Source organism: Sciurus vulgaris (assembly GCF_902686455.1).
Source record: "Sciurus vulgaris genome assembly, chromosome: 15".
Taxonomy (NCBI): domain Eukaryota; kingdom Metazoa; phylum Chordata; class Mammalia; order Rodentia; family Sciuridae; genus Sciurus; species Sciurus vulgaris.
Window position 1 is genome coordinate 83,274,506 of NC_136476.1, and position 23,985 is coordinate 83,298,490.

General features: G+C 55.6%; 1 protein-coding gene across 1 annotated transcript in view; it reads right to left on the reverse strand.

Annotated features, from left to right (window-relative positions):
* Positions 1–410: 410 nt before the first annotated feature.
* The window catches only part of ENG (endoglin), a 30,714-nt gene continuing 7,139 nt past the window's right edge, over positions 411–23,985 (reverse strand). Inside the window, exons 2-16 of the mRNA XM_079112933.1 lie at positions 22,314–22,465; positions 12,752–12,892; positions 10,268–10,433; positions 9,594–9,638; positions 9,273–9,438; positions 8,952–9,078; positions 8,369–8,543; positions 8,017–8,159; positions 4,561–4,698; positions 4,307–4,345; positions 3,803–3,919; positions 3,234–3,485; positions 2,359–2,413; positions 1,336–1,437; positions 411–1,203 (exon numbers count right to left, since the gene is read on the reverse strand). Coding sequence (XP_078969059.1) covers positions 1,079–1,203; positions 1,336–1,437; positions 2,359–2,413; positions 3,234–3,485; positions 3,803–3,919; positions 4,307–4,345; positions 4,561–4,698; positions 8,017–8,159; positions 8,369–8,543; positions 8,952–9,078; positions 9,273–9,438; positions 9,594–9,638; positions 10,268–10,433; positions 12,752–12,892; positions 22,314–22,465 — 1,943 coding nt within the window. The 3' untranslated portion in view covers positions 411–1,078. The remainder of the gene's footprint in view (positions 1,204–1,335; positions 1,438–2,358; positions 2,414–3,233; positions 3,486–3,802; positions 3,920–4,306; positions 4,346–4,560; positions 4,699–8,016; positions 8,160–8,368; positions 8,544–8,951; positions 9,079–9,272; positions 9,439–9,593; positions 9,639–10,267; positions 10,434–12,751; positions 12,893–22,313; positions 22,466–23,985) is intronic.

Here is a 23,985-nt window from a genome sequence, read left to right on the forward strand (position 1 = left end):
TGGTGCAGGAACCAGATTGTGTAGAGGGAGCCCAGGCTTCCCTGCCTGAGCCTCAGGTGGCCTGTCTGTGACGAGAAGCCTGGACTGATGTCCCAGGCATATGAATTGAGAGGCGCACCCACTTTAATAATGAGGGCACTGGCTAGCTTCCTGAAACCATGGGAGTGACCCACAGTCACACAGCCAGTGAGCAGCAGGTCCAGGATGGGAACCGAGAGCCCCGGAGCAAGGTGCACAGCGCCTCTGTCCCAGGACTGTGTGAGCAGCAGAGGGGACTAGTGCAATCAAAGGTGCTGTGCCCTGGCCACCTGCCGCTGCTCAAGATGCCATCCTAGCGGGCAGCGCTGCTCTATGCCGACCAGGCCCTTGCTGTGCTAGAGGCCCCTCCCCTCGGCCCAGCCAGCCCAGCATGGATTTCGTGTCTGATTTATTGATGGTGAATATACAGGGGTGAGCCCAGGACCAGCAGCCTGGCCACTCTCCACCTGCTGCCTGCCCAGTGGCTGGGAGGGGTCTCCACGTGTCAGGGGCCGGGGAACCAGGCTCCCTCACCCCACGGTTCTTGCGCCTTCTGGGCTCCCAGACTGAGTGCCCCTTGGCTTCTGTTTCCCCACCAAAGTTGTACCAGTTCAGGTGTGAGGCCACAGGAACCAGGTCAAGGTGGCTCTGGCTGGGCCCTCTTCCTCCCATGGAGGAGGCGTGTCGGCCTGGGCAGCTGGGCCACCCAGCACGTTCGCCAGTGCAGCATCCGGGTCAAGTGGCAGGGACTTGAGTTTCCAACAGCAGTGTGGTCGTAGGAGGCAGTGGTCTTTCTCTCCGTGGTCCTGGGCAGCTCTGTCCCACGGCCCCTGGGTTTGGAGGTTCTGTGGAATGGGGTGGGGGGACCCCCAGGTGTTCCAGGTTGGTGCTCCCGCTGGCAGCAGACCTCGGAGCAGGAGGCAGGCAGGGCGGGTGCAGAGAGCATGCTCCGTCCTCGCCTGAGTGGAGGCACTGGGGTCCCGGGCAGAGTTCCTGGCTGCTCAGTCTCTCCGGCTGGGTGAGGGCTGGCTGGGGGGCCCCTGGGGCTCCGGGCCGGGTGCTACGCCATGCTGCTGGTGGAGCAGGGGGTGCTCTGGGTGCTCCCGATGCTGTGGTTGGTGCTGCTGCTCTCAGAGGAGGCCGGGGCAGCCACCGCCACCACGGGCTCCCGCTTGCCGGGGGGACCTGGGGGCGGGGGCAGGGGCGGAGGTCAGGGCCCCTGCCAGGGCTCCCCACTCCCTCAGAGGCTTTGCCGCGCTCCCAGATGTGGCGCGGAGGGGCCCTGGGTGCTCCCTGCGGGGGGCCTGGGATACTCACGCGTGTGCGAGTAGATGTACCAGAGCGCCGCGGTGAGCAGGGCCCCGATGAGGAAGGCTCCGAAGGTGATGCCCAGCACGGCGGGCAGGACCAGGCCTTTGCCTGCACAAGGAAGGTGGCCGTCAGCACCTGGCACGGCCGGTCCCACCCTGCCCTGCCGCCGCGCATCCAGAGCCCGGTTTGGGTGCTAGCTCGGGCCCAGGCACTGACCCTGACTTTTTTTCATCTAGTGAGTGTGCTCATCGCACCATGGCCAGCAACGAGCTGACCCTCACCCAGAAGGCCCTGTCAGCCAGGCCTCCCGAGGCTGGCAGAGCCATTGCCAGGGAGTAAGGGTGGCACAGTGTCAGTAAGGAATGAGGGGCCTCGGGCTCCAGGGCCTTCCCCGCCCTGCAGTGTGCCCTTAGGTTAGCCTCTGCCCCTCTCGGAGCCTCTGCCAAGTGGGACTAGGCCAGAGCACCTCCCAGGGCTCTTCAGCTCTGCAAGAGCTGTCCCAAGCCTCAGCCCTTCACCCTCAGACCTGTGTGGCCACAGGACAGGAGGCTCCCCTGAGCCTCCGATTCTTTTCACCTGTGCGGAGGGGCATTTGCCCTGCCTTTTCGGCCCTGGCTGTGGGTTGGGGTACCACCCTTGCCGGGATGACAGGTGCCTGCCCACCTTTGCTGGTGGGGGAGCTAGTAAAGACCTGGAGGGGCACCTTCCACACTGGGGGCCTCAAGGAAGCAAGAAGGCCAGTACCACGTTAAGGTGCCTTGTGTTCCATCCAGGAGGCCCTGCCCCTGAGTAAGGTCAGTGAGTGACCAAGTGGGTGAAGAAGAGCCCTGGGCAGGGAACCAGAGGCCACGGGGTAGTCACGAGCAGAGGCTCCATCAAGATGCAGCCTACAGTGTGCTACTCCGGCCACTGGGATTCTGGGGACCCTTCTGCCCCTCCTTCCAGGACTGCTCCCCTGAGATCCTTCAGCTGTCCCTTGATTCCCACTCTGCTACCAGAGCAAACCCAGAGAGGCCCAGAGGAACCTACCAGACAGATCAGGGCTGACGATGCTCAGGCGCATGGAGACAGCCTTGTGGACTTCCTGAGGAGGGGAGAGCGGTGTGTGGCACAGGCTCTGTGAGGCAGCACCCGGGCTCCCTGACTTTGTGACCCACCTCCACCACTGTCTAACTGGGAGCTGGGGCAAGCCTGGGATCTCTGCTGGGGGAGGGCATCGAGTGACACTCCTGCCAAGGACCTTCCGGTGAGTCTCTGAGGCCCCTGATGTCCCTGAGCACTGTGGGAACACCCATTACGCTTGCACATACCTGGGAATGATGCGTCTGGGCGGGGCTTGCTGGCTGGAGGGAGAGGCCCACTGAGAGGCAGCCCCAAAGACCTCCCTAGCCTCACATGGGGGGGGGGGGGCGTTGGGTAGTGGAGACCTTTCTGTGCAAAGAGCTGGGGTAACCCCTAAAGTGTGTCCAGGACTGTGCCTGAGAACAGATTCACTGGACAGTGAAGCATTGACACCAGCAAAGGCAGAAAGTCAGGATTTGTGTCCTTCCCTAGGGCCCCTGTCAACTAAGATCACTTTGGTGACAACACCACATGGGTGGGTAGACTCCTGGGGGATGGACGGGTGTCTGGGTGGGATGGTGGAAGTACTGACAAATGGACAGGCGGACGGCAGATACACAGAAGGACGAGTGGATGGATATGGGAGCTGCAGATCCTGCCCAAGACAAGCAATCCCACCAGAGGGCTGCAGGTGGCTCGAGAGTGCCCAATGGCCCGCTGTCAAACCACAAGCTGACTGTGGCTCTGCCCCACACCAGCTGGTCCCGCATCCCCTGGGTTGCCATGTCCCTGCCAGAGAAAGAAGCCACCCTTGAGCTGGGCCTGGCCCAGGGTCCACTCACCTGGGACCAGGTCCTGGGACGCAGGGCCACAGTGCAACTGAGGGTGCCAGCCGTGGGCGTGGGCACCATGTAGACGCGGAGGAGGAAGCTGAAGCGTAGGTCACCCTCAGGGCTTGGGGACAGCAGGCTCACACAGCTGCCCTTGGCTGCCCGGCCCTGGATGAGTTCCACGGCATCCACCTCAGGCCCCAAATCCAGGTGGCAGCTGTCTAGCTGAAGCACAACCTCAGGCATCGATGGGGACACGCTCACCTGCATGGAGAGGTGGCAGGCAGGGGTGTGGGCAGCTCTTCTTGACCCTCCACCTCTGCTCTTTGGAAGAAAGCCAGAGGCAGAGTTCCCACCCCTGAATCCTCCCAGTAGGACAGACAAGGGCCAGCCTGGGGCAAATAGGAAGGGGGACATGCCTATCAGTGACTGAGCAATGTCATTCCTATCTGCCCCTCCCCAGGCCCTCCCTCCTTCCTCTGGAAGTTTAATTCTTGTCTTTTCTGTAGCAATGGTGGGAAGACAGGCACCTAAGTCCTAGGATCTGGAGGACTTGGGGAGTGACCGGGCCCACCCAATACCTGCACAAAGCCCTGCTGCCCTAGCTCGATGGTGCTGGAGGCCTGAAGGAAGTGCGGGCTGAGGTAGAGGCCCAGCCGGAAGGAGAGGCTGTCGGTGTTGATGCACTGCACCTTTTTCTGTGGGAGCACCAGAGGGAGACTTGCTCAGTGGGGGGCACCAGCCAGGAAGGAGGGGCAGGCTGGCCACAGTGCTCTTGCCTCCTCCTCTCTGGCTTCTTTCACACTCGGGATGATCCCGGGGCGCTCTACCACTGAGCCACATCCCCAGCCCTTTTCATTTTTTAACTTGACACAGGGTCTCCCCAAGTTGAGTGATCTGGCACGGCCAGTGCATGCTAGAACCCTCTGACTTGAGAAGCTGAAGGCAGAACCCTTGACAGCACTTCTTGGGTGTACAGAAGGGGAGACTGAGGCACACTGGAGACGGGGGGATGGACAGGATCCGGCCCCAGCCCCAGCAGCAGACCCTGGACCAGGTGGCAGCACGGTGACCATCCATCTTACCCGCAGTGGTGATAAGCCTGACAGGAAGTTGATAACCACCTGCAGGAAGAGAGCAGGGAGCTGGTTAGAGCCAGAAAGGATCCCAGAGGGTCTCCCACCCAACACACCCATCTTGTGGATGTGGAGACTGAGCCAAGCAGTGGCCAAGCCTCTCCTGTGTTCCAACTGAGTACCAGACCTTGCTCCCCGCCACACCCCTCAGCCTGGAGGACTGGGGAGACAGCTGTAGGGACACCCTTCTGGCGCAGCCCTACCTCATTGCTGATCACGTGTGTGGTCACCTCCATGCCACAGCTGGAGTAGGTGCTGCGCAAGATGAGCTGATCAGTGCTGTCCTCGGCCTGGCAGCTGGGGTCCCAGAAGGTCAGGCCGGTGATGGTGCACTTCAGAGCCTGCGCCGGAGGGTGCAGTCAGGAGGCCCGGGCTCCCTGGGACCTGCCCTTACGCCCCGCACCCAGGACTGCTCATAGCCCAGGAGGCCCACACCCCAGCTCCTCTGCTCCCCTACTCTGTGTGAGACCTTGTCATTCTGCACCATTTAAGAAAACTTTTCTTGAACTTATTTCTTCTTGGATCCCACCTTGTGCTAAGCAATAAGATCAATTCACAAGTCCGATTTCCTACTTAATGTTTTTCTTCTAAGTATTCAAATAAAGAACTATGATACTAAAACCATTCATTAGAGTTCCACATATAATCATCACTCACACCCCAGGGGCACACAGACCCCACCAGCAGTGTCCGCCTTCAGATCTGGGGTGTGCAAACTTTTCCTGTAGTGGGCCTGTGGGCCACACGGTCTTTGTTGGCTCTCATGGCCTGAAAGTAGCCATCAGCGAATGATTGTGACTGTGTTCCAAAAAAACTTCATTTACAAAAATAGGCAGGGAACTGGAGTTTGCTGACCCATCTTGGAAGAATCAAACCCTAGAATTTCTGTCACCCTCTTTGGATCAGACTCTTGGAGTCTCAGAGTTGAGTGGGCTGCTGGAGGTCCCACCTGAGTCCAGCTAACCCACATCCACTCCTCGAGGACACGCCTGATTGCTTCTGAGCCCGTTACCTAGGGCCACCTTAGCTTTCCAAGAGAGAATGGCTATCGGGGAAGCTCCAGCATCACGTGAGCCTGAAATTCAAACCCTGTACCTGGCTACACTTCACAAGTCAGTGAGAAGGCAGTGTTGAGGAGGAATCTGTTCAGACCCTTTTACAGGCATTTTTGCCTCTATGTACTTAAAAAAAAATGTGCATATTTATGTATGTGTGTGCGTGCACGCGCACGCGCGCTATTAGTGATTGAACCTAAGGGCTCATGCATGCTAAGCACATGCTCTACCACTGATCTACAGCCCCAGCTTTTTATTTTATTTTGAGACTCACTAAGTTGCCTGGACTGGCCTTGAACTTGAGATCCTCCTGCCTCAGCCTCCTAAGTTGTTGGGATTACAGGTGTGTGTCACTGTACCCACCCAATTTTTTTAAAAAAATGTCCAAAAGTTAAATAGCCCTGTAATGGAGGCTGGGGACGCAGCTCAATAGTAGAGCGCATGCGGAGTATGTGTCAGACCCTGGTTCCATCCCTTGCACTGAAAGCAAAACAAAACCAAAAAAGCCCACTACAGTCAAAATATAAATAATTATAACAAATCAGAAGAAAGGGTGGAGACAGCTGGGCATAGTGGTGCATGCCCGTAATCCCAGTGACTGGGAAGGCTGAAGCAGGAAGATCAAGTTCAAGGACAGCCTGGGCAATTTAACAAGACCCTCAGCAACTTAGTGAGACTGTCTCAAAATAAAAAATAAAAAGGGTTGAGTATGTGACTGAGTGGTAAAGTGCCCTTGGGTTCAATCACCAGTACTCAGAAACAAAGAGACAGCTATGTCCACACTCACTACTAACCAAAGAATTACAAACTGAAAAAGAATGGAACACCATGTTCCACCTCCCACACTGGCAAAGGTTTTCTTTGTTTTTAATTATAAGTCTGGAGAGTTTAAAGTACTCTCATAAAGCAGTGAAAATTCAAATCCTCTTTGGGAAAGCCAATTGGCAACATGTATCAACACTTCAGATTTTGACCCAGAAATCCCACTCATGTGGAAATCTGTCCTAAAAAAATAACCCAATAAATAAGGCACTGTGGGGGCATGCCCGTAATCCCAGCAACTTGCAAGGCTAAGGCAGGAGGATAGCAAGTTCGAGGCCAGCCTGAACAACTTAGTGAGATCCTGTCTCAAAACTAAAAAATTAAAAAGAGCTGGGGATGTAGCTCAGTGGTAAAGGAACCCTGGACTCAATCCCCAGTATCAAAAAAAAGGGGAAAAAGTTCAGTAAAGAAAAGTTCCTGAGGGCTGGGGTTGTGGTTCAGTGGTAGCATGTTTGCCTAGCACGCATGAGGTCCCGGGTTCAAGCCTCAGTACCACATTAAAAAAAAAAAGAAAGAGAAGTTCCTGTCAGGTGCAGGGGCGCACGCCTGTAATCCAAGCCAGCCTCAGCAACTTAGTGAGACTATAAGTAACCTAGTGAGAACCCTTCTCAAAAAAAAAAAAAAAAAATTAGCTGGGGATGTGGCTCAGTGGTTAAGTACGCCTGGGTTCAATTCTTGGTACCAAAAGAAAAAAGAAAAGTTCCGTGCAAAATGATATTTTCTGCATATTTATAACAAAGAATTGGAAACAACTTAAATGTTTAACGATGGAGGAGGAATTAATTATGGCACATCAATGTAATACGTGCTTGTTAATAACATGATTAAGTACAAATGTCAAAGTTTCAAAAACAGGTTTAGTGAAATAGTAGGAGATAAAAGCATCCATTATGATTACACTTTAATAAGAAACGCAGAGAAAACATACCAGAGAGAACACAGCTGAGACATTGACAACCATTGTCTTTAGGAGGTAAGATTAAGATTTTCTTCTTTTCTAATTTTTGCTTATTTTTAAAGTTTTTTTGTTTGTTTGTTTTTCTTTTTTTTTTTTTTTCGCTTTTGTTTCGGGAGATTGGAACCTAGGGCTTCATGTATGCTGGGCAAGCACTCTACCACTGAGCCACATGGTTTTTTTTGTTTTTTGTTTTTTGGTTTTTTTTGCAGTGCTGGGGATCGAATCCAGGGCCCTGTGCTTGCAAGGCAAGCACTTTACCAACTGAGCTATCTCCCCAGCCCCACATGCATTTAAAAAACTTTTTTTTTTTTTTTGGTACCAGGGATTGAACTCAGGAGCATTCAACCACTGAGCCACATCCCCAGCCCTATTTTGTATTTTATTTAGAGACAGGGTCTCACTGAGTTGCTTAGGGCTTTCTCTAAGTTACTGAGGCTGGCTTTGAACTCACGATCCTCCTGCCTCGCTTCTGGAGCCACTGGGATTACAGGCGTGAACCACCAAGCCTGGCACATGCATTAATTTTATTGTAAATATATTCGTTTGTCAACACGGCAGAGACCACATTGTGCGTGTTAAGTGACCTCCCAGCTCAGCCAGCTTTGGGATTATTGGCTACCTGGTGTGTCATTTGCTGAGCACGCCTGTGCCACATCTGACGGTGCGCTGAATTCTCGTCACATGGTAGGTACCATCACCAATCACATTTTAAGGTGGGAAAACAGGCATGTAGAGAGAGGTGGCTCGTCCCCCCTGCCTGGCTGGGGCCCCAGGATCCTTGGGCTAGGGAGGGACACGCTGTTCTGGGGCCAGAGTTCTCTTACCTCCACCAGATCTTTCTTCAGTACCAGAGTCATGACGTCATTGGCACACTTGGGCTGGATCAGGGACAGGAGTAGCTCTGGGCTGCAGCTGTCCCTGGGAGGGGTGGTTGGCACGGGTGCAGGTGAAGTCTGTAGTCCACCACCTGCGGGCAGTGGGGGTGGGCACAGCAGACAGTCACTGAGCACTCACTGTGCACTGGCACTGTGCTCTTAGGTGGTCAGCTATTCACTGTCCCCCTACTGCAGATGAGGACAGTGAGGCTCAGAGAGGTTGGTGCCACTTGCCCAAGCTTACAGGACAGCGTGGCAAGCGATCCAAGGCAAGCGGCAGGCGAGGGGGACCGGGGCTCACCGCAGCTGGGGGCCCGCAGCGAGACTACACTGGCCAGCGGGAGCTCAACAAAGGAGGCCACGATGCTGGCGTTGAGCGTGCGGGCCTCTCCCAGCAGGCCCTGGGGCGTGTCTGGGAGCACAAAGCCGCGGATGTTCTTCTCCGGAAAGATCTTGAAGGAGTATTCACCAGTGGTCTAAAGGCCAGGGAGAGCAGAGCAGGGAGTCATGCGACAGTTGGGGCCTGTGGCAGGACAGGGGGCCTGCAGGCAGCCGGGCTGATGCCAGGCCTCGGTCCTGCTCTGCCTGGCCACCCTTCTCCTCGTCTACTATCTCCTTTGTCCTTGAACTCAGCTCAGGTGCGCCTCTCCAGGAATCCCTGGAACCTGTGCCCTGGGTTAGGGGGCCCCCTTGTGGATCAGGGAAGGCTGCCTAGAGGAGGTGACCCCCAGGCGAGGATCTGAAGGAAGAACGGGTGGTGGGCAGAGGCAGAACACTGGGAGAAGAACCATCTGCCTAAAGCTCCGCCTGGGGAGCTGAGGCCTGAAGGTGGGCTGATGGCAGAGGCTGGAAGGCTGGGTTTTGGGGCGCGGTGTAAGACTCACCCAGATCTGCATGTTGTGGTTGGCGTCAATGAGCCAGGACACGTAGGGTGGGCCCTGCAGGATGAGGATGGCGTCGGGATCCCCAGATGTGCAGCTCAGTTCCACCTTCACTGTCACGGTTCGGGGCCTGCTGTGAGACTGACAGGTCAGCGCGGTGGCCTGGGCGGGGACTGATGGGGGCAGGCAGGGCTGGGACCCGGGCCTGGCATCCAGGGGACATCGAGGGCCTGCACTCTTACCTAGCCCGGGGTGGGTCTATGGGGTGGGCGTGGGGGTGGGACTGGGGTGAGCTTTCGGTCCAGCGAGGAGGGGCACCCTTACCCAGCTCTGGGGCCTGGCAGCACCCTCAGGATGTGCGCCTCCTTGTGGCCGGGCACGCCTTCCAAGTGGCAGCCCCGGACTGAGGCGGGGGCCCGCGGCTGCCATTCCAGTGTGCGACCCATGTCCTGGCCGGCTTCGGGCATGCAGGAGGACCGTGACTCTGGGGCTGCGGAGACAAGCGCACCTCAGTGCCCTCCCCAAGCAACCTGACACCTAACACAGGGCCCCATCTTCAGCCACTGCCAAAGGTAGTGAGGGGGACAGATCTGCAAAGGTGAGGGCATGGAGCACCTGGGTTCGAACTGCCCCTCCACCACTTACCTTCTGAGCCACCCTGTGCAGGACCCGGGGTGCCGGTTTCCTCATCTGTCAACACAGGGTTAATACAAGGAATGAGCCCAGGGTAGAGACACAGCCTGGCGGCCACCCCGTCCATCACAGTTCCACTTCCATCTTTCTTATAACGCTTTTTTTAAAACTATTTTTAGTTGTAGATGGACACAATACCTTTTATTTATCTATGCTTCTGTGGTGCTGAGGGTCAAACCCAGTGCCTCGCAAATACGAGGCAAGCGCTCCATTGCTGAGCCACCGCCCCAGTTCCTCTTAGGTCTTACCAAGACCTAAGATTATAGAATGTATTTATCTGTTTACACTCCCTCACCAGAGTCAGCTCCAGGGGAGGGAGTCTATCCCCATAGAGTACCCAAGTTCCTAGTAAAGGACTTGGCACATGTAGAGGCACAATAAACAATATGGGAGTGCTGGGGGATTTGGGCTTTAAAACAGAAATCCTGTCATCTCACATAGTTCAGTCTGATACTTGGTGAAGGCGTAATCACTGTCCCAAAAGGGCACTGGCCTGCTGTGTGTGGCCCAGGGCGAGTCACATTCCTCTCTTGATCCTTAGTGCCACAGTCTGAGGAATGGATCAGAGGTGCTCAGATTCCTCCAGAGCTGAAACTGAGCCCAGAGAGACCGCAGGAGAAGCTGACCTGGGCCCAGCCGGAGCAGGATGCTGCTGGGGTTGTCCAGCGCTGCAAATGAGGTGATGGGGCCCTTTGTAGCTGCCCAGTCAAGGATCTGGCTCTTGGAGGTAAAGGGCGGCAGCTGGGTGAAGTTGGCTCCCGGGGACTCTTGGAAGATGACCAGTTTGGGGTTCTGCGGAGACAGAGAGTGCTGAGTCCCTTCTGTCCTATGCAGGAGGTCAGCAAGCAATTTGGGGAGTCAGGTCTTTGGCTGTGAAGAGTCCAGGGCTGAAGATGTGGAAGCAGGTGGCTCTGCAGTCAGCCCAGAGCTCCCAGCTGCCTCCCTGACCCCTGCCAGACCTGCTGTCCCCCTTCCACACCTGGGGGCTGCTCATCCACCTGTCCGAACACGGTCCCCCCCGTGGTTGTACCCATTGAACCCACGCGTAATGACGTCTGGTTACTGTCGGTCCTCCTCCGCCCTGGGCGGGCCGTAAGGGTCATCAGCTGGCCCACCCCTGCACAGTACTTGACATGCAGGAGGCCCTGAGAAATACTTGTCTGACTTGGTGCTGGACTCGGGCTCACTGTTGAGGACCCTGACATCCCAGCTTCCCCCTGCCACCTGGCACAGGGTGCTCGCGGAACATGGGAAGGCAGGAAGGAAGCCAGGACCGAAGGAATGGGTGAAGAAACAAATGAATGCAAGAGAGACAGGGTGGTCCCTGCCTGGGGGTCTCATCCTTTGGAAACCAGATGAGCATCCAGTCACTGGAAGCAGCAGAAGCCAGAGGATATTTAATAAGAAACAGAGGAGCGAGATAGGTCCCCTGGGTGGAAAGACCGGGGAAGCTAGGAGGCTCCCACACCTCACTATGCCTCAGGAGAGGAGCTGGGGGCTGGGCAAGGAAACTAGAAGGCTCCTGGAGAAGAGGAGTCAGAAGAAGCCAGGGGTCCACTGAGTCAGAGTGCCTTTGTGTTCCAGCTTCAAGGCCAAGGCATGGAGCTAAAGCAGCAGCAGCAGCAGGGCTTCAGGCTAGATATTAAGGAGGACTGCCTGACAGTGACAGTAGGTAAGACACCATTGAATGCTCCCTCTAGAATAGAGCACACTACCTTCTCTGCAGAAATTAATAAGGGGGCAATGTGATCCTTGGGTGAGGATTCCAGGCCCCTTGGTGGGAAGGACAGGGACTAGAAGGTGGTTTAACAATGGGGGTGGGATGAAGTTGTCAGTAAAACAGGGCTACAGCAGGGATCAAAGGCACAACGCTGTCAGTCGCCTGGCGCTGGGTCTGACGCAGCTGGCTCCCAGGCCCCCTGGGTGTTCTCAGCCCTGGGGGAAAGGCGCTGCTGAGGCCCGAGGCAGCAGCTGCTGCGACCTTGGGGCATGCGGGGTCCTGTGCTCAAGAGGACGCAGCCCTCCACCGCAGCAAGGGAGGGGAAGAGAAGGGGAGGAGCCCGGCAAGGCCCCGCCCCACCCCGCCTTGATTTCCCTTCCGGTTCCCTTGGGGTGGGTCCCGCTCATTTTCTCGCCCTGGTCCTCAGCCCTGGTGGTTGGCCTTGGCTTTCTCCCTCCGCTCGGGGCTTTCCATGCCTTTCCATGCCTGCCTGCTGTGTTCGTCCCACCCTCTGTCCCTGCAGCCCATTCTGTCCAGATTCTTTGCCCCAACAGCCATCCCCGTCCCCACGTACGGCTGCTGCCTTGTCTCTGGCCCGCCCTGGCCCTGGCCCTCTCTTCGGTGTCCATCTGTCCCTCCCCCTCTGTTTCTTTTGGTCCCTCCCGTTATCTTTGCTCTCTCCTGGCCTCTCTTCTCGCCTCTGCTTTCCCATCTGCAAAGGACAGCTGCTCACAGCTGGGGCCACTTCTCAGGGCCTTCCCTGTGTTGGAGGTCCTGCTGACAGGCTGCCCACTTCCTCAAGCCCGCCCGTTGCCTTGGGACAAAGCTGGTTGACCTCTTCTCTTTAGTAAATGTGTCTAACGCTTAAAAGTTGAGCTTTTAAAAAAATAAGTCTTTCTCCTATGTGGACCATATCAATTAGGGCAACTCTCCCAAATTCAGTGAAGTACGAAGAGCAAAATCAATGAATGTCTCTCCTGATCCCACGTCCCTTGCCTAGCCTCTGTGCACACATGAGGTTTCCTCCTGATCCTTTTTCTCTGTACCTGAATATTTTCAAAGTGTAGGTCTTCTAACTTTATCAAAGACAATGAAAATGCTATTTGATGGACTACCATTGAGTCGAACTGTCCCCCTGATGGGCAGGCAGAGGGCCAGAGCTGCCGGGTCGTGCATCGGCCTGAGGCCCACGCTTGGTCTGCGTTCTCTTATCCCAGGTTCTGCCACCCTCTGGTGTCTCTTTATTTGTCAGGGTCCGTCAGATCCAGCTGGCAGGGCCCTGGTGAGTAAAGCGAGGCTGCTGGGACAGGAGACCCTGGCCCTTACAGACAGACAGCAGGGCCCTCCCAAGGCCAGGGCCTTGGCCTGGGCCTGGGGGTGACGCACTCACGTAGGCCAAGTGGAGTGGGATTCCCAGAGCCTGGAGCTGCAGGAAGACAGTCTTGTTCACCACGAGGACCAGAAGCACGTCTCGATGCCAGGTGCCATTTTGCGTGGATGCCTGGAGGGTCAGCTCTAGCCTTGCCACCTCCTGGGAGGGGACAGGGAGACACACACAGAGCAGTCAGGGCCACCCAGCTAGGTAGTGAAGGCTTCCACTCCTCTCTCCGCTTGGTTTGGTCACTCTTGCTTACCTGTGTCCAGAGTAGAGCCCGGCCCCTGGGGCCCTCCAGGAAATATGTCAAATGCATAGTGAATGAAAGCAGTCCCACTAATCCCAAAGAGAAAAAATTGGGGCTGAGCCCAAACTTCCCAAGAGTCAATCAAGATTTATTTTTTATATTGAGCACCTGCTGTGCACTGGGCCTGTGAGCTCTGGGTGTGCAGTCAGGGACCCCTCCCGCATTGTCCCCTCTCCCTGTGTGCTTGTCCCTGGTGCCGACTCTGCTTCCAGCCCACGAGACGCTTACAGGTGCTCCCTAAGACCTGGGGTGCAGCCAGTGACAGAGCATGGCTTAGCACGCAGAGTGCAGCCAAGAAATGCCGTGAACGGGAGGCCCATCCTTCACTCTCGGTGGAGACTCTAGAATCAAAGCAATTCTAAAATTGCCCTTCTAGTTTGCAGTATTCCTCTTGTCTGGCTAAAATGCCAGTCTATGATATCATTATTTTGATATAAAAATGTGAAGTTGGGTTCATTTCTGACAAGATATTCCTACTACATTTTTTAAAAATGTATTTCTTTAGTTGTAGGTGGACATAGTACCTTTATTTTATTTTTATGTGGTGCTGAGGATCGAACCCAGGGCCTCACGCATGCTAGGCGAGTGCTCTACCACTGAGCCACAAACCCAGCCCCTCCTACTGCATTTAAAGATTTTTTGTTTTTGTTTTTTTGGTTATTTTTGATGCTGGGGATCGAACCCAGGGCCTCATATATGCTAAACATAGGCTTTACCAATGAGCTACATCCCCAGCCTGCAAAAAGATTTTAATTGATGGGGGGCTGCGGGTGTGGCTCCATGGTAGAGTGCGTGCTTAGCATGTGTGAGGCCCTGGGTTCAATCCACAGCACTGCAAAAACAAACAAACAAAAAAATGTTTTTTAAATTGATGCAATTAGAATGTTTTCATGACAACAACAATAATATCCAGCACTTACACATGGCTTTCTGTGTGCCAGGACTGTTTTAAGTGCTTTCCATTAACTCATTTAATTCCTGAAACCACCCTTCATTATTCTTAATTGCAGATGAGGCAGCTGAGGCACAGAGAGGTGAGGTCCCTTGCCCATAAATGCACAGCAAATAAGAGGGGCTGGGATTCGGACCCAGGGAGGCCTCTGCTCTGAACTGCTGTACTACCCTGCCATATTTTCCTCCATTTTATTCCCGAGGAGTAAAAGATCGCCGTGATTCACAGGGCAAAGCGTCTGTGGAGAGTGCCCTCCGCTCTGCTCAGCTGAGCCGGAGGGTGTGAATGGTTGGAGAGCAAGACTGAGAGAAAGCTCAGGGCCCCAGAGCCCTGCAGACTCTCCAGGACAGACGTGAAGCCCTCTCCTGCACTTCCAGAGCCAGCGGCTCTCAAACAAAAGCATGTGGCCAAGAGCTGACCCCAAAAGTCTCCTCCCCCACCAGAAGGGACAAGGGGATTTCAAGGTGACAACCCCGTGGAAACCCCTGGAAAGTGTCGGGATTCTCGTCAGGTCGCCTCCCGCACTTCCCCAGCTGACGCCACGGAGCCAGAGACAGCGGCTCAGACCCTGGAAAAATCTGCTCAGAAATATTTCCGCTACTCAATAATAACACCGTAATCACTCTTTGTGTGCAAGTTCACCCTTTAAAACAAACAAAAAGGAGAGCAAATAATGTGATCTTGTTTTCAGTGTTCCACAAATCAGTTTTGTCCCTTTGGTGTGCTCTTTCGGCAATTATTCTGAAATAGTTATTCTCATGCTGGTTTATGGAAGAATGAGAAGAGGGTTCACATTTATGTGTGTATCTGTTCATATTACGTTTTCTAATGGGTTTATAATGCAGTTTTCAAAGCATCTGTTTAATCAGCCTTTTAAAATATTATGCATTCTGAACACATTAATAATTAAATGCTGGATTTAATGCCATCCTTTTATAAAATGCGAAATATCTAAATGTCAGAACCAACATTTTGTTCCAGGGTTGTGATCACTGCTTAAAACTGACCAGAGGAAAGTGCAAGTCACGCCCCTGGTCTGGAGGCCAGGCCCGGCCCAGCCTCCTCTCCCTGGTTCCATGTCCTCTGTTCTAGGAGCTGAAACATCTACTATGGTTTCATAGATTCACATCCCAAAACCACCCAGCCATCTTCTCTGAATGTGTGAATTTCACCTCAATGAAACTGTTTTGAGAAACAATTGAGTATCAGTGATTTTGCATGGTTCCACCCAAACTGGGCCTGTCCCTGTGCTGAGCACGTGGCAGGCGCTAGCTTAAAGCAGAAACAGGTGTCCTTCCATTTTACAGATGTAGAAATAGAGGCCCAGGGAGGGAGGCTGCAGAAGGAACTGCAGGCAAAGCCAGGAACCCAGGCCACATCAGCCTGTCCTGAATGGAGGCCACAGGCCCTGGACTGTGTCCTTCTCTCCCCTCAGCTGCTCCTCAGTGACACCTGTTTGTCCCCACCCTGAGGGGTGAACTTCAAGGGGTACATATGGCAGATAGATGGGCCCTGTGGTTTGGCAGATCACAGCCAGGGGACACCAGTGGATTGAGGAAAGCCATCCTCTATTCCTTGGTGAACCTCTATCCCTCTATCCCGCGCTGGCTGTGGGAGCCAGGAGGCAGGCCTCTTCCCAGAGGAAAGAGCCCCATGTCATCAGACCAACTGCTACCCAACCACTGCCCATTCCTCTGTGCCTCAGTTTCCCTGCCGGTGGAATGGGAATATGGCTGGGAAGCAATACCAGGCGGGACTCTGAATAAAGGAAGTGAAGAAAGGGAAGTAGAGGTCAGGGCCCGGTCAGCTGAGGGACAGAGAGCTAGGAGGCTGGAACTTTGTGACATTTGTCACAAACTCAGCTCTTCTCCCAGGGCCCCTAGACCAAACCCACCACTGCCTGGTCACCAAGACCTTCCTGTAGAGTTGGGGACATGGTAGGGCTGAGGCCCAAAGGTAGGGGAGTCACCTGCCAGGGTCACCCAGTGAGCGAGTGGCTTGGACACTTGGAGAGGCTGGAAAGCGGGGCTCTTGGGTCCCAGAGCTCCCAGGCCTAGCTAAGGGCTGCTGGGTACCAGAAAGACCCAGGCGGGGTTTCCACAGCAAACAGCCTGACTCACCCGCCGCCACTCACACGCACCCGACTGAGGGGGCCCGCCTGCGCCCCCAGGCTCCCAGTCTTCTGGGTGGGATCCTGGGGATTCCGGGGCCCAACAGGGTGGGCAGACCAGTCAGCCCCTTGCCCTGGCCCTGCCAGGCTGGGCCTGCCCTGTCCCTTCCCTGAACTGGTGGGCGGGAGGCAAGTTGCTATTTTTGTGCCCACAGATGCCATTGTTGGGCCAGTGGTTGGAGGTGGGAAGAGGGGATTTCAGAGAGGAGGCCCTGAGCGCTAGTAGCCACTTATAGAAAGCTGCTTCCAGCAATTCTTCTAGAAGTGGAGTCTTGGGGCTGCCTGCAGCCCCCGCCCTCCCAGGGCCAGCCCGGAGGCGGTCACATTGGAGCCAGCCGTCCCTCTGTCCACCTCAGCAGACTCAGACGGTGCATACAGGAAGGGTGGCAGGGGAAAGGGGTCAGAGCCAGACGGACCTGGATTCAGATGTGTGCTCAGTCATTAGCCTGTGACCCTGGACCGCCCTTTCTGGGCCTCAGTTTCACGATGTGGAAAATGGGTTGAATAATAAGCCCATGTCACAGACTCGCAAGGATGCTGCGTGATTCTGCCTCAAAGCAGCCATCCAGAGCCCAGTCAGATGCAGCTGGCCCTCTGTACACGTGGGTTCTGCAAATTTGCGGGTTCACAAATTTGACCAACCACTGATCAATTTTTTTTTTTTTTTTTTAAGAGACAGGGTCTTCCTAGTTTCCCAGGTTGGCCCTAAACTCCTGGGTTCGAGTGAGCTTTCTGCCTAGCTGGGACTTGCAGGAGTGTACTACCAAATAGGTCCAAAAAAGATATATATGTGTATACATTTTAAAGTTATGTCTGCACTGATCATAGCTTTCTTTTTCTTTATCTCTCTCTCTCTCTCTTTTGGGGGGTATTGAAGATTTAACCTAGGGGTACGTTGCTACTGAGCTACATCCTCAGTCCTTTTTATTTTTTATTTTGAGACAGGGTCTCGCTAAGTTGCTTAGGATCTCACTAAGTTGCTGAGGCTGGCCTTGAACTCGAGGTCCCCCTGCCTCAACCTCCGGCGCCGCTGGGATTACAGGTGTGCACCATTGCACCGGGCGGGGCTTTTCTTTCTTGTCACTATTTGTCATGTGCAGTATGTTAGGTATTATAAGTAATCTAGAGACACTTTAAATTGTAGGAGAGGACTGTCCAGCTTATATGCAATGCCACATCACCATATACGGGGACCTGAGCAGCGCTGGACTCTGGTGTCCTCAGAGGGGGTCCTGGAATCCATCCTCCCCAGGACACGAGGGATGGCAGTGTGTGGGCAGAGGCTCCCGTCTCCTCCTGGCACACTGACCCATGGCAGCACCACCGCCTCAGGGTCGAGACAGTTGACAGCAGCCCTGAGCAGGGAGCGGGAGCTGGGACGTGCCACAGGGAGGTGTCTGCCCCCATCTGCCTGGTGGAGTTCGGCTCAGTGATATTCTGGATTCGGCTGTCCCCTGGATTCCAACGCGCCTGCTGGGGTCCTCCAGCATCTGGCTTTTGGGAGTCTCGTCTCCAACCAGGTGGCCACCAGGGGCCTTCCAGAATCCCTGGAGAGATATGCTCCCTCCCCCAGCTATGGGGCCTCTGGTCCCTCCAGCCCTGCTGGAGGTCAGTCTGGGCTTTCCCTGCCCCCCCGCCCCGACTCCCTTGCCTGCCAGAGGCCAGCACCAGGCTTCTGCTCTCCCAAGGGGTAGGGTGAAGGCATAGCTCTGTCCTCAGGTTGGCTGAGAACAAAGTTAACACCCTTGAACAACCAAACGGTGACCCAAGCACTCAGGTGGGCCGTTGACAGTTGACAGATGCTAATGTTCATGTGCCTTTTCTCCTCCTCCCTCCCTCCCTCCCATTATCCACACATCATCCGGCAGACACCCAGCCCCAGGTGTTGGGGACTTGGAACTGGACACCCAGGACGCTGTGAGAAACAAACACATCCCTGCCGACACATCGGACCCCCACCCACCCAGGCCCCTGGGCCAAGTCGGCCTCTCACATTTGGAAATTCTGGGACAAGAACACAATGGTAGCTGCTGGCCCCAGCCCACCTCCTGTCTCTTCACCCTGCTCCCAAGAGCTCAGCGAGGGTCCTTGGTAACCACATGCGCACAGCCTCCCATGTGCCAGGCTCTTGCCATGTTTACACCCAAACGAGCAATGCCACCACCCTTCAGGCCTAGGAAGCTGCCCCCTCTAGAGAAAGGACGAGAAAGAACCCCACTGGATATGAAGGCCATGCCTATAATCCCAGCAATTCAGGAGGCTGAGGCAGGAGGATGGAAAGTTCAAGGCCAGTCTCAGCAACTTAGCAAGACGCTACCTCAACATGAAAAAATAAAAAGGACTGAGGATATGAATCAGTGGTGAAGCACCCCTGGGTTCAATCCCCAGCACCCCACTCCAAAAAAGCCCCATGCAGCCCCGGAAAAGGCTCAGCATCATTGGATAAGGAATTCAGGGATCCTCACACCCAGAGCAGGAGCTAGGGTCAGGGAGTGAGGTTCAGGCGGGCACACCCCTTTGGCCCCATAGCCTCCCCACCCTGGAGGAGGGATCAGCTGGAAGATGGCCAGTGAGAGGTCACTCATGCTGGGGCCCAAAAGCCCCCTTGCCCAGGCCTGAGGGCTGCAGCACCTTCCACAGCCCCTCCCAGGATGATCTGGAGAGCCCGGGGTCCCTCCTGGCTCACCCTCTCTGCCTGAGCGGCCCTGCCTGCCCCTCTGGCTGGGCTGAGCCAGCTCCCAGTCCTGGCCGGCTCCTCTGCTTAGGCGTGGGTGGGGTGTCTTTGACTCGCCGCCTTTGCCGGGAGTGGGGTGAATCAGCGGCTGACCCCGCTCTGCCCTGGCCTGGCTGCCGGGGCTTGGTTAGGAAGACAGCAGATCAGTGCAGCGGGTCTGCCGGGAACCGCTGAGACACCAGGCCCGTTTCCTGTCTCCGCGGGTCAGGATGTGCTCCTGGCCCCTCCCGGAATCCAGGCTCCGGCCTGCCCTGCGGGGACCCAGAGAGATAAAGCCCCTGCCCGGCAGCCCCCTGGTGCGTCTACAGACCACCCCAGCACCCACGCACTCGCACCCGCACACGCACAGGGCGCCACACTGCTGGGCGCTGGCCTGCCTCTGCTCGTGCGAGGGCCACCCACCCACAGGAAGTCTGAGGGTTCTGAGGCCACACAGGGATGGTCAGCAGAGCCATGTTTCTGTGCCAGGGATTGACGAAGGCGGCAATAGGTCAGCAGGGATCAGGCTGGCCGTTGAGCCAGCACCACCCCCGCAGGCCGCTGGCCCGCGCCTCTGGCCTCCGGGTCTTTGCCATGCAGTGCTTCTCCTGGGATGCGCTCAACCCCAGCGAACACCTAGCCTCTGAGCCTGTCTCTTCCCATTCAGTGCCTGTCCCCCATCACCCACAGGCCCCTGTGCGCCTGCCCCCTTGCCAACTCTACCTCTCAATTCCAGGGCTGCCAGTGTCTCCCTCTCTGGCTGTGAGTGGCTCCAAGGCAGGACAGGCCTGGCTCTCCTTTCTCTCTGCATCCTCAGTGCCCCACACGGGTGGGCACACAAAGCACCCATCTGGGGAGAGCTGGTAGAGCCCACTCCTGGGGGCCGCCTGGGGAGGAAGCTGCCTTGGGAAGCCATAGGCTCCAGAGCACAGGGTTTGACAGGATCAGGGGTCAACCCTGGAACAAGGAGCTCGGTACAGAGGCCCAGCTTCAGGGGGCTGGACTTCAGTTAACCTCCTTGAAAATGGATTCCTGGCCTCGCCTCATCTACCCTTGGGCTGTCACAGGTAAGAAGTGGACCCCAGAGAGAAGTAGTACTAACAATAACCACAACTGTCGTACATGCCACACGCAGGCTCTGGGCAGGCCCTGTGCTCTTTCTTTGAGACAGAGTCTCACTAAGTTGCCCAGGGTGGTCTCAAACTTGCCATCCTCCTGCCTCAGCCTCTGGAGTCACTGGGATTACAGGAGTGCACCACCACATCTGGCTGTGCTCAATATTTTGCCTGCATGATCCCTCTGGGTTCTCGTGGCAATCTTGTGAGGTAGGGGCTGTCATCATCTCCATGTTTCCCATGGAAGACCAAGGCTCAGGCAGGGGGCCCAAGGCAATGCACCCACAAGAGGTCAGTCAAAGTTCTACCGGGGACTGTTCAGCTACAGAAACCAAGTTCTTGTTGTTGTTGCTTTGTTTTGAGATGGGGACTGGATAAGTTGCCCAGTCTGGCCCCCATCTCCTGAGCTCAAGAGATTCTCCTGCCTCAGCCTCCAAAATAGCGAGGACTACAGCGCATGCTCCCACCCCAGCTAGAACCTGTGCTCCTGACCCCTGCCCCAGTCACGTTGCACTCCTGCTTTCAACCACTATTGGTAGACACCAGGCTCTGGGCCAGGTTCTGCAGCGCTGTCATTCTTGGTGAGACCCTCAGGCCAAGAGAGGTGTGTGTGGGTCCACTGCTTGCACCCCAAGTACACTGCAAGGTGTGACTAGTGACAGATCCAGGACTGGGTGCTGCTTCTCCTGGACTCCAGCACTCTCTGCCACCTCCTGGGAGCCCTGGAGCCCAGAGCCTGGCTCCGTGAAAGAGACGCCAGACTGAGCTCCCTGGAAGAGGCCAAGGATGACAGGCAGGTTCTGTCATCAGCTCTGGGATCCTGGAACTGTGGCGTGAGTTACTGTGGCAGAATGCCACATGCCTGAAAATCCTCGATGACTGTCACTGCCCAAAGACAAGGACCAAGCTCCTTAATACAGTGACAGACATTTCCATCTGGCCTGCCCTACTCCGAGGTGAATGGTGGGCTCCTGCCCCGTGCTGAGCCCACCCACAGACAGTGCCTTGCTCTCTCCTCGGCTCCTCCCTACTACCCCACACTTGGGAAACCCCTGGCCATTCTTCTTGTTGCTCCTCCAGGAAGACATGCCCGATCTGGGCTCCCGCGGATGCACCCATCCTCCGGGGCCTGGCTGTCTGTCTACATACCGGTCTCCCTTATGCCTGGACACCTGGCTGGGGCCCTCCTCTGACCCTGGCTTGCAGGTGATGATCAGGGTCAGGAGGTCCCAGTCACCCATTAGAGGTGCGGGGACCTGACCGTCAGAACAAAACGAACTCATAGGAGGACAATCTTATTTTCCACATCATTACCAAATTTGGAAAAAAATACAATGCCTATGAAAAACCACATAAACTATGTTTGGTGCTATCTGTGGCTTGGGGATTATCAAAGTCCACAGTCCTCATGGCAGGCAGGGCGGTGGGAGCAGGGCCCCCCGATATTGGTGGTCTGGGCACCTTCTTATCACCACACAAACGCAAGGCAACTCAACAGTTTTGGGGGCAGGTTGGCTGCAAATTTACCCTGAGCCAATGCTGCATATTGCTACTAGGACCTAAGGCCACATGGGCCAGGCATGGCCTTCAGCCCAGGCAGGCCCATGTGGGCTGACCTCTGAGGATCCAGGTGGCAACTTGGCTCTGGATTCCCCAGGAATTTGGGGTGAACTCTGGCCTTGGACCTGTTGCTTTACGTTGCAAAACTAGCCTCATTTTCTTCCTCTGGAAGCGAGGATGAGAGTCGACCCTGGCAGAAGGTCCTGGAGAGCGTTCTATGCGGCAGACAGGAGGCCTTAGCACGGTACCAACACGTAGTAAGGTTCAACAAACGTGTTAGTATCACTAAGCGGAGACAAACTCAGACAAACTGAAGGTGGGCCTCGAGAGGGCTCTGCTGGGGAGGTCGGCCTCCAGGCTGGACTCGCCAGCTTCGATCCTGAAGGTTGCCTGGCGGGGTCACAGACGTTTGCCCAGGGAAGAATATCAGAACTCGGCTAAAGGCAACGCCAAGCTGCCCGCCCTGGAGTGGAGTCCTCTGAGAAGCCCCGAACGGCCCTTCCCTGCAGGTGCATGAGCCCCAGCTTAGCTGGGTCACCCCTCACCCAGCTTGCTCTTCTCCATGTGGGCGCTGGCCAAACCCAGCTCTGCCCACCTAGCTCTTGTGGCTGTCTCCAAAGATTGCCACCAGAAATGCCACCTCTTAGGTCTCCGGCGAGAACTTGACCACTCCCCCAGGGGCAGCCACAGGAAGACACCCTCATGCCAGGGGCCCCGGTGCTTTCTCTGGGCCCCTCCTGGCCCTGCCAGGGAAACTCACATTGGGGAACTCCATGAAGAGGACGTGGACTTCAAGAAGAGCCTTGGGAGCCAGAGCCACGCAGCCCTCGGACACCTGGCTGGTGGTGTATGTCACCTCACCCCTCTGGGGGTCCACAGGCTGTAGGTCACAAGGGACACTTTCTGCAAGACCTGTTGGAGAAGCACAGGGGAAAGCGGGTCAGGTAAGAACAAGTCGAGGAGGCTGGGGCGTAGCTCAGTGGCAGAGGGCTTGCCTAGCATGTGGGAGACCCTGGGTTCCCACCCAGAACTGCAACAGCAAACAAAGAAACAAGCCTCTCTGAACGTCCACCAGGTACCTGGTGTCCGCCAGGGCTTCACAGGGTCTTCACGGCTACCCCATGAAGTAAGTGCTCATCAATGCAACTATTCCACAGATGAAGGAACTGAGGCTCAGAGAAGAAAAGTCTCTTACTCAAGGTCATGGTGCTACTAGGTAAAAGGTTAACAGAAAAAGACAAGATGCCAGTTAAATGTGAATTTCAGACAGATAATGAGTAATTTTTAAACTACAAGTACGTCCCAAAATGTTGCATGGGATATACTTATACTACGAAAACCTACATTAAATAGCTGAAATTCAAATGTCACTGGACAGACTATGCTTCCCTTTGCTGCATCTGACAACCTGGTGTGTCAGGGTCGGAGGTGAACCCAAAGGAAGGTGGGAGCTGAGATGGGGGAAGGTGGGAGCTGAGATGGGCAAAGCTTGCCCTCTCGTGACTCAAGGTGGCCCAGGAGGCTTGGTTCTGAAGAGGGTTGAGCGCTTCCTGGTCCCAGGGGACAGGGTGAGCCAGAGGGCCGCCCAGGTTGGAAGGAGGCTGCCAGAGTGGGCCTGGAAGCCTGCGCCATGGGGCAGCCCGGAAACGGAGGTCCTGAGGGAGAGGAATGGAATTTCACCCTGACCCAGCAGAGGAGGAAGAGGAAATGAGGCCCCTACACCTCGTCCTGAGGAATGTGCCGGGGAGGGGGGCTGGAGGAGGGAAGGAGGACAGAGAAGGGGAGACTGTTTGGAAGTTTGTGTCTCCATCTTGTCGCGCTCACTTCCTGTTTTCTTGGAGATCAAAGATGGGCGCGGAGGGACTGGCCTCACATCCAGCTGATGCCAGCTCAGAGGAGGGGGGCAGGCAGGCTTCTCCTGAGCCCCTGCTGGCCGGCAGTCTGCAGCCTGACCTGGCCTCCTGCCCCACATTTCCCCGCCTTCCCACAGCCCACCGGGCTCAGACCTGAGAGGAGGGAAGATGGCCGCCCCTCGCCATGGCAATGCTCCTGCCATTCCACCCTGCGAGAAAGCTCTGGACAAGGACCTTTGGCCACCCTGGTGACTCAAACTCTATGAGACCTTTCTCTAGCCCCATCCTGATGTGCCAGGACTGCAGAGGGTCTAGGTAATATGGCATTTTTGCTCAAAGCAAGGTCCTTGGAGCCAGGGTGACCTGGGTTTGAATCTCAGGCCCCTTGCTTACTAGCTATGTGGTTTTGCTGAACGATTTTCACCACTCAGAGCTTCAATTTCCTGGTCTGTAAAAGAACAGAACCCAGGTTGGGTGTCGTGGCACATGCCTGGAATCCCAGTGACTCTGGAGGCTGAGGCAGGAGGATCGCAAGTTCAAGGCCAGCCTCAACTACTAAATTGCCCTAAGAAATTTAGC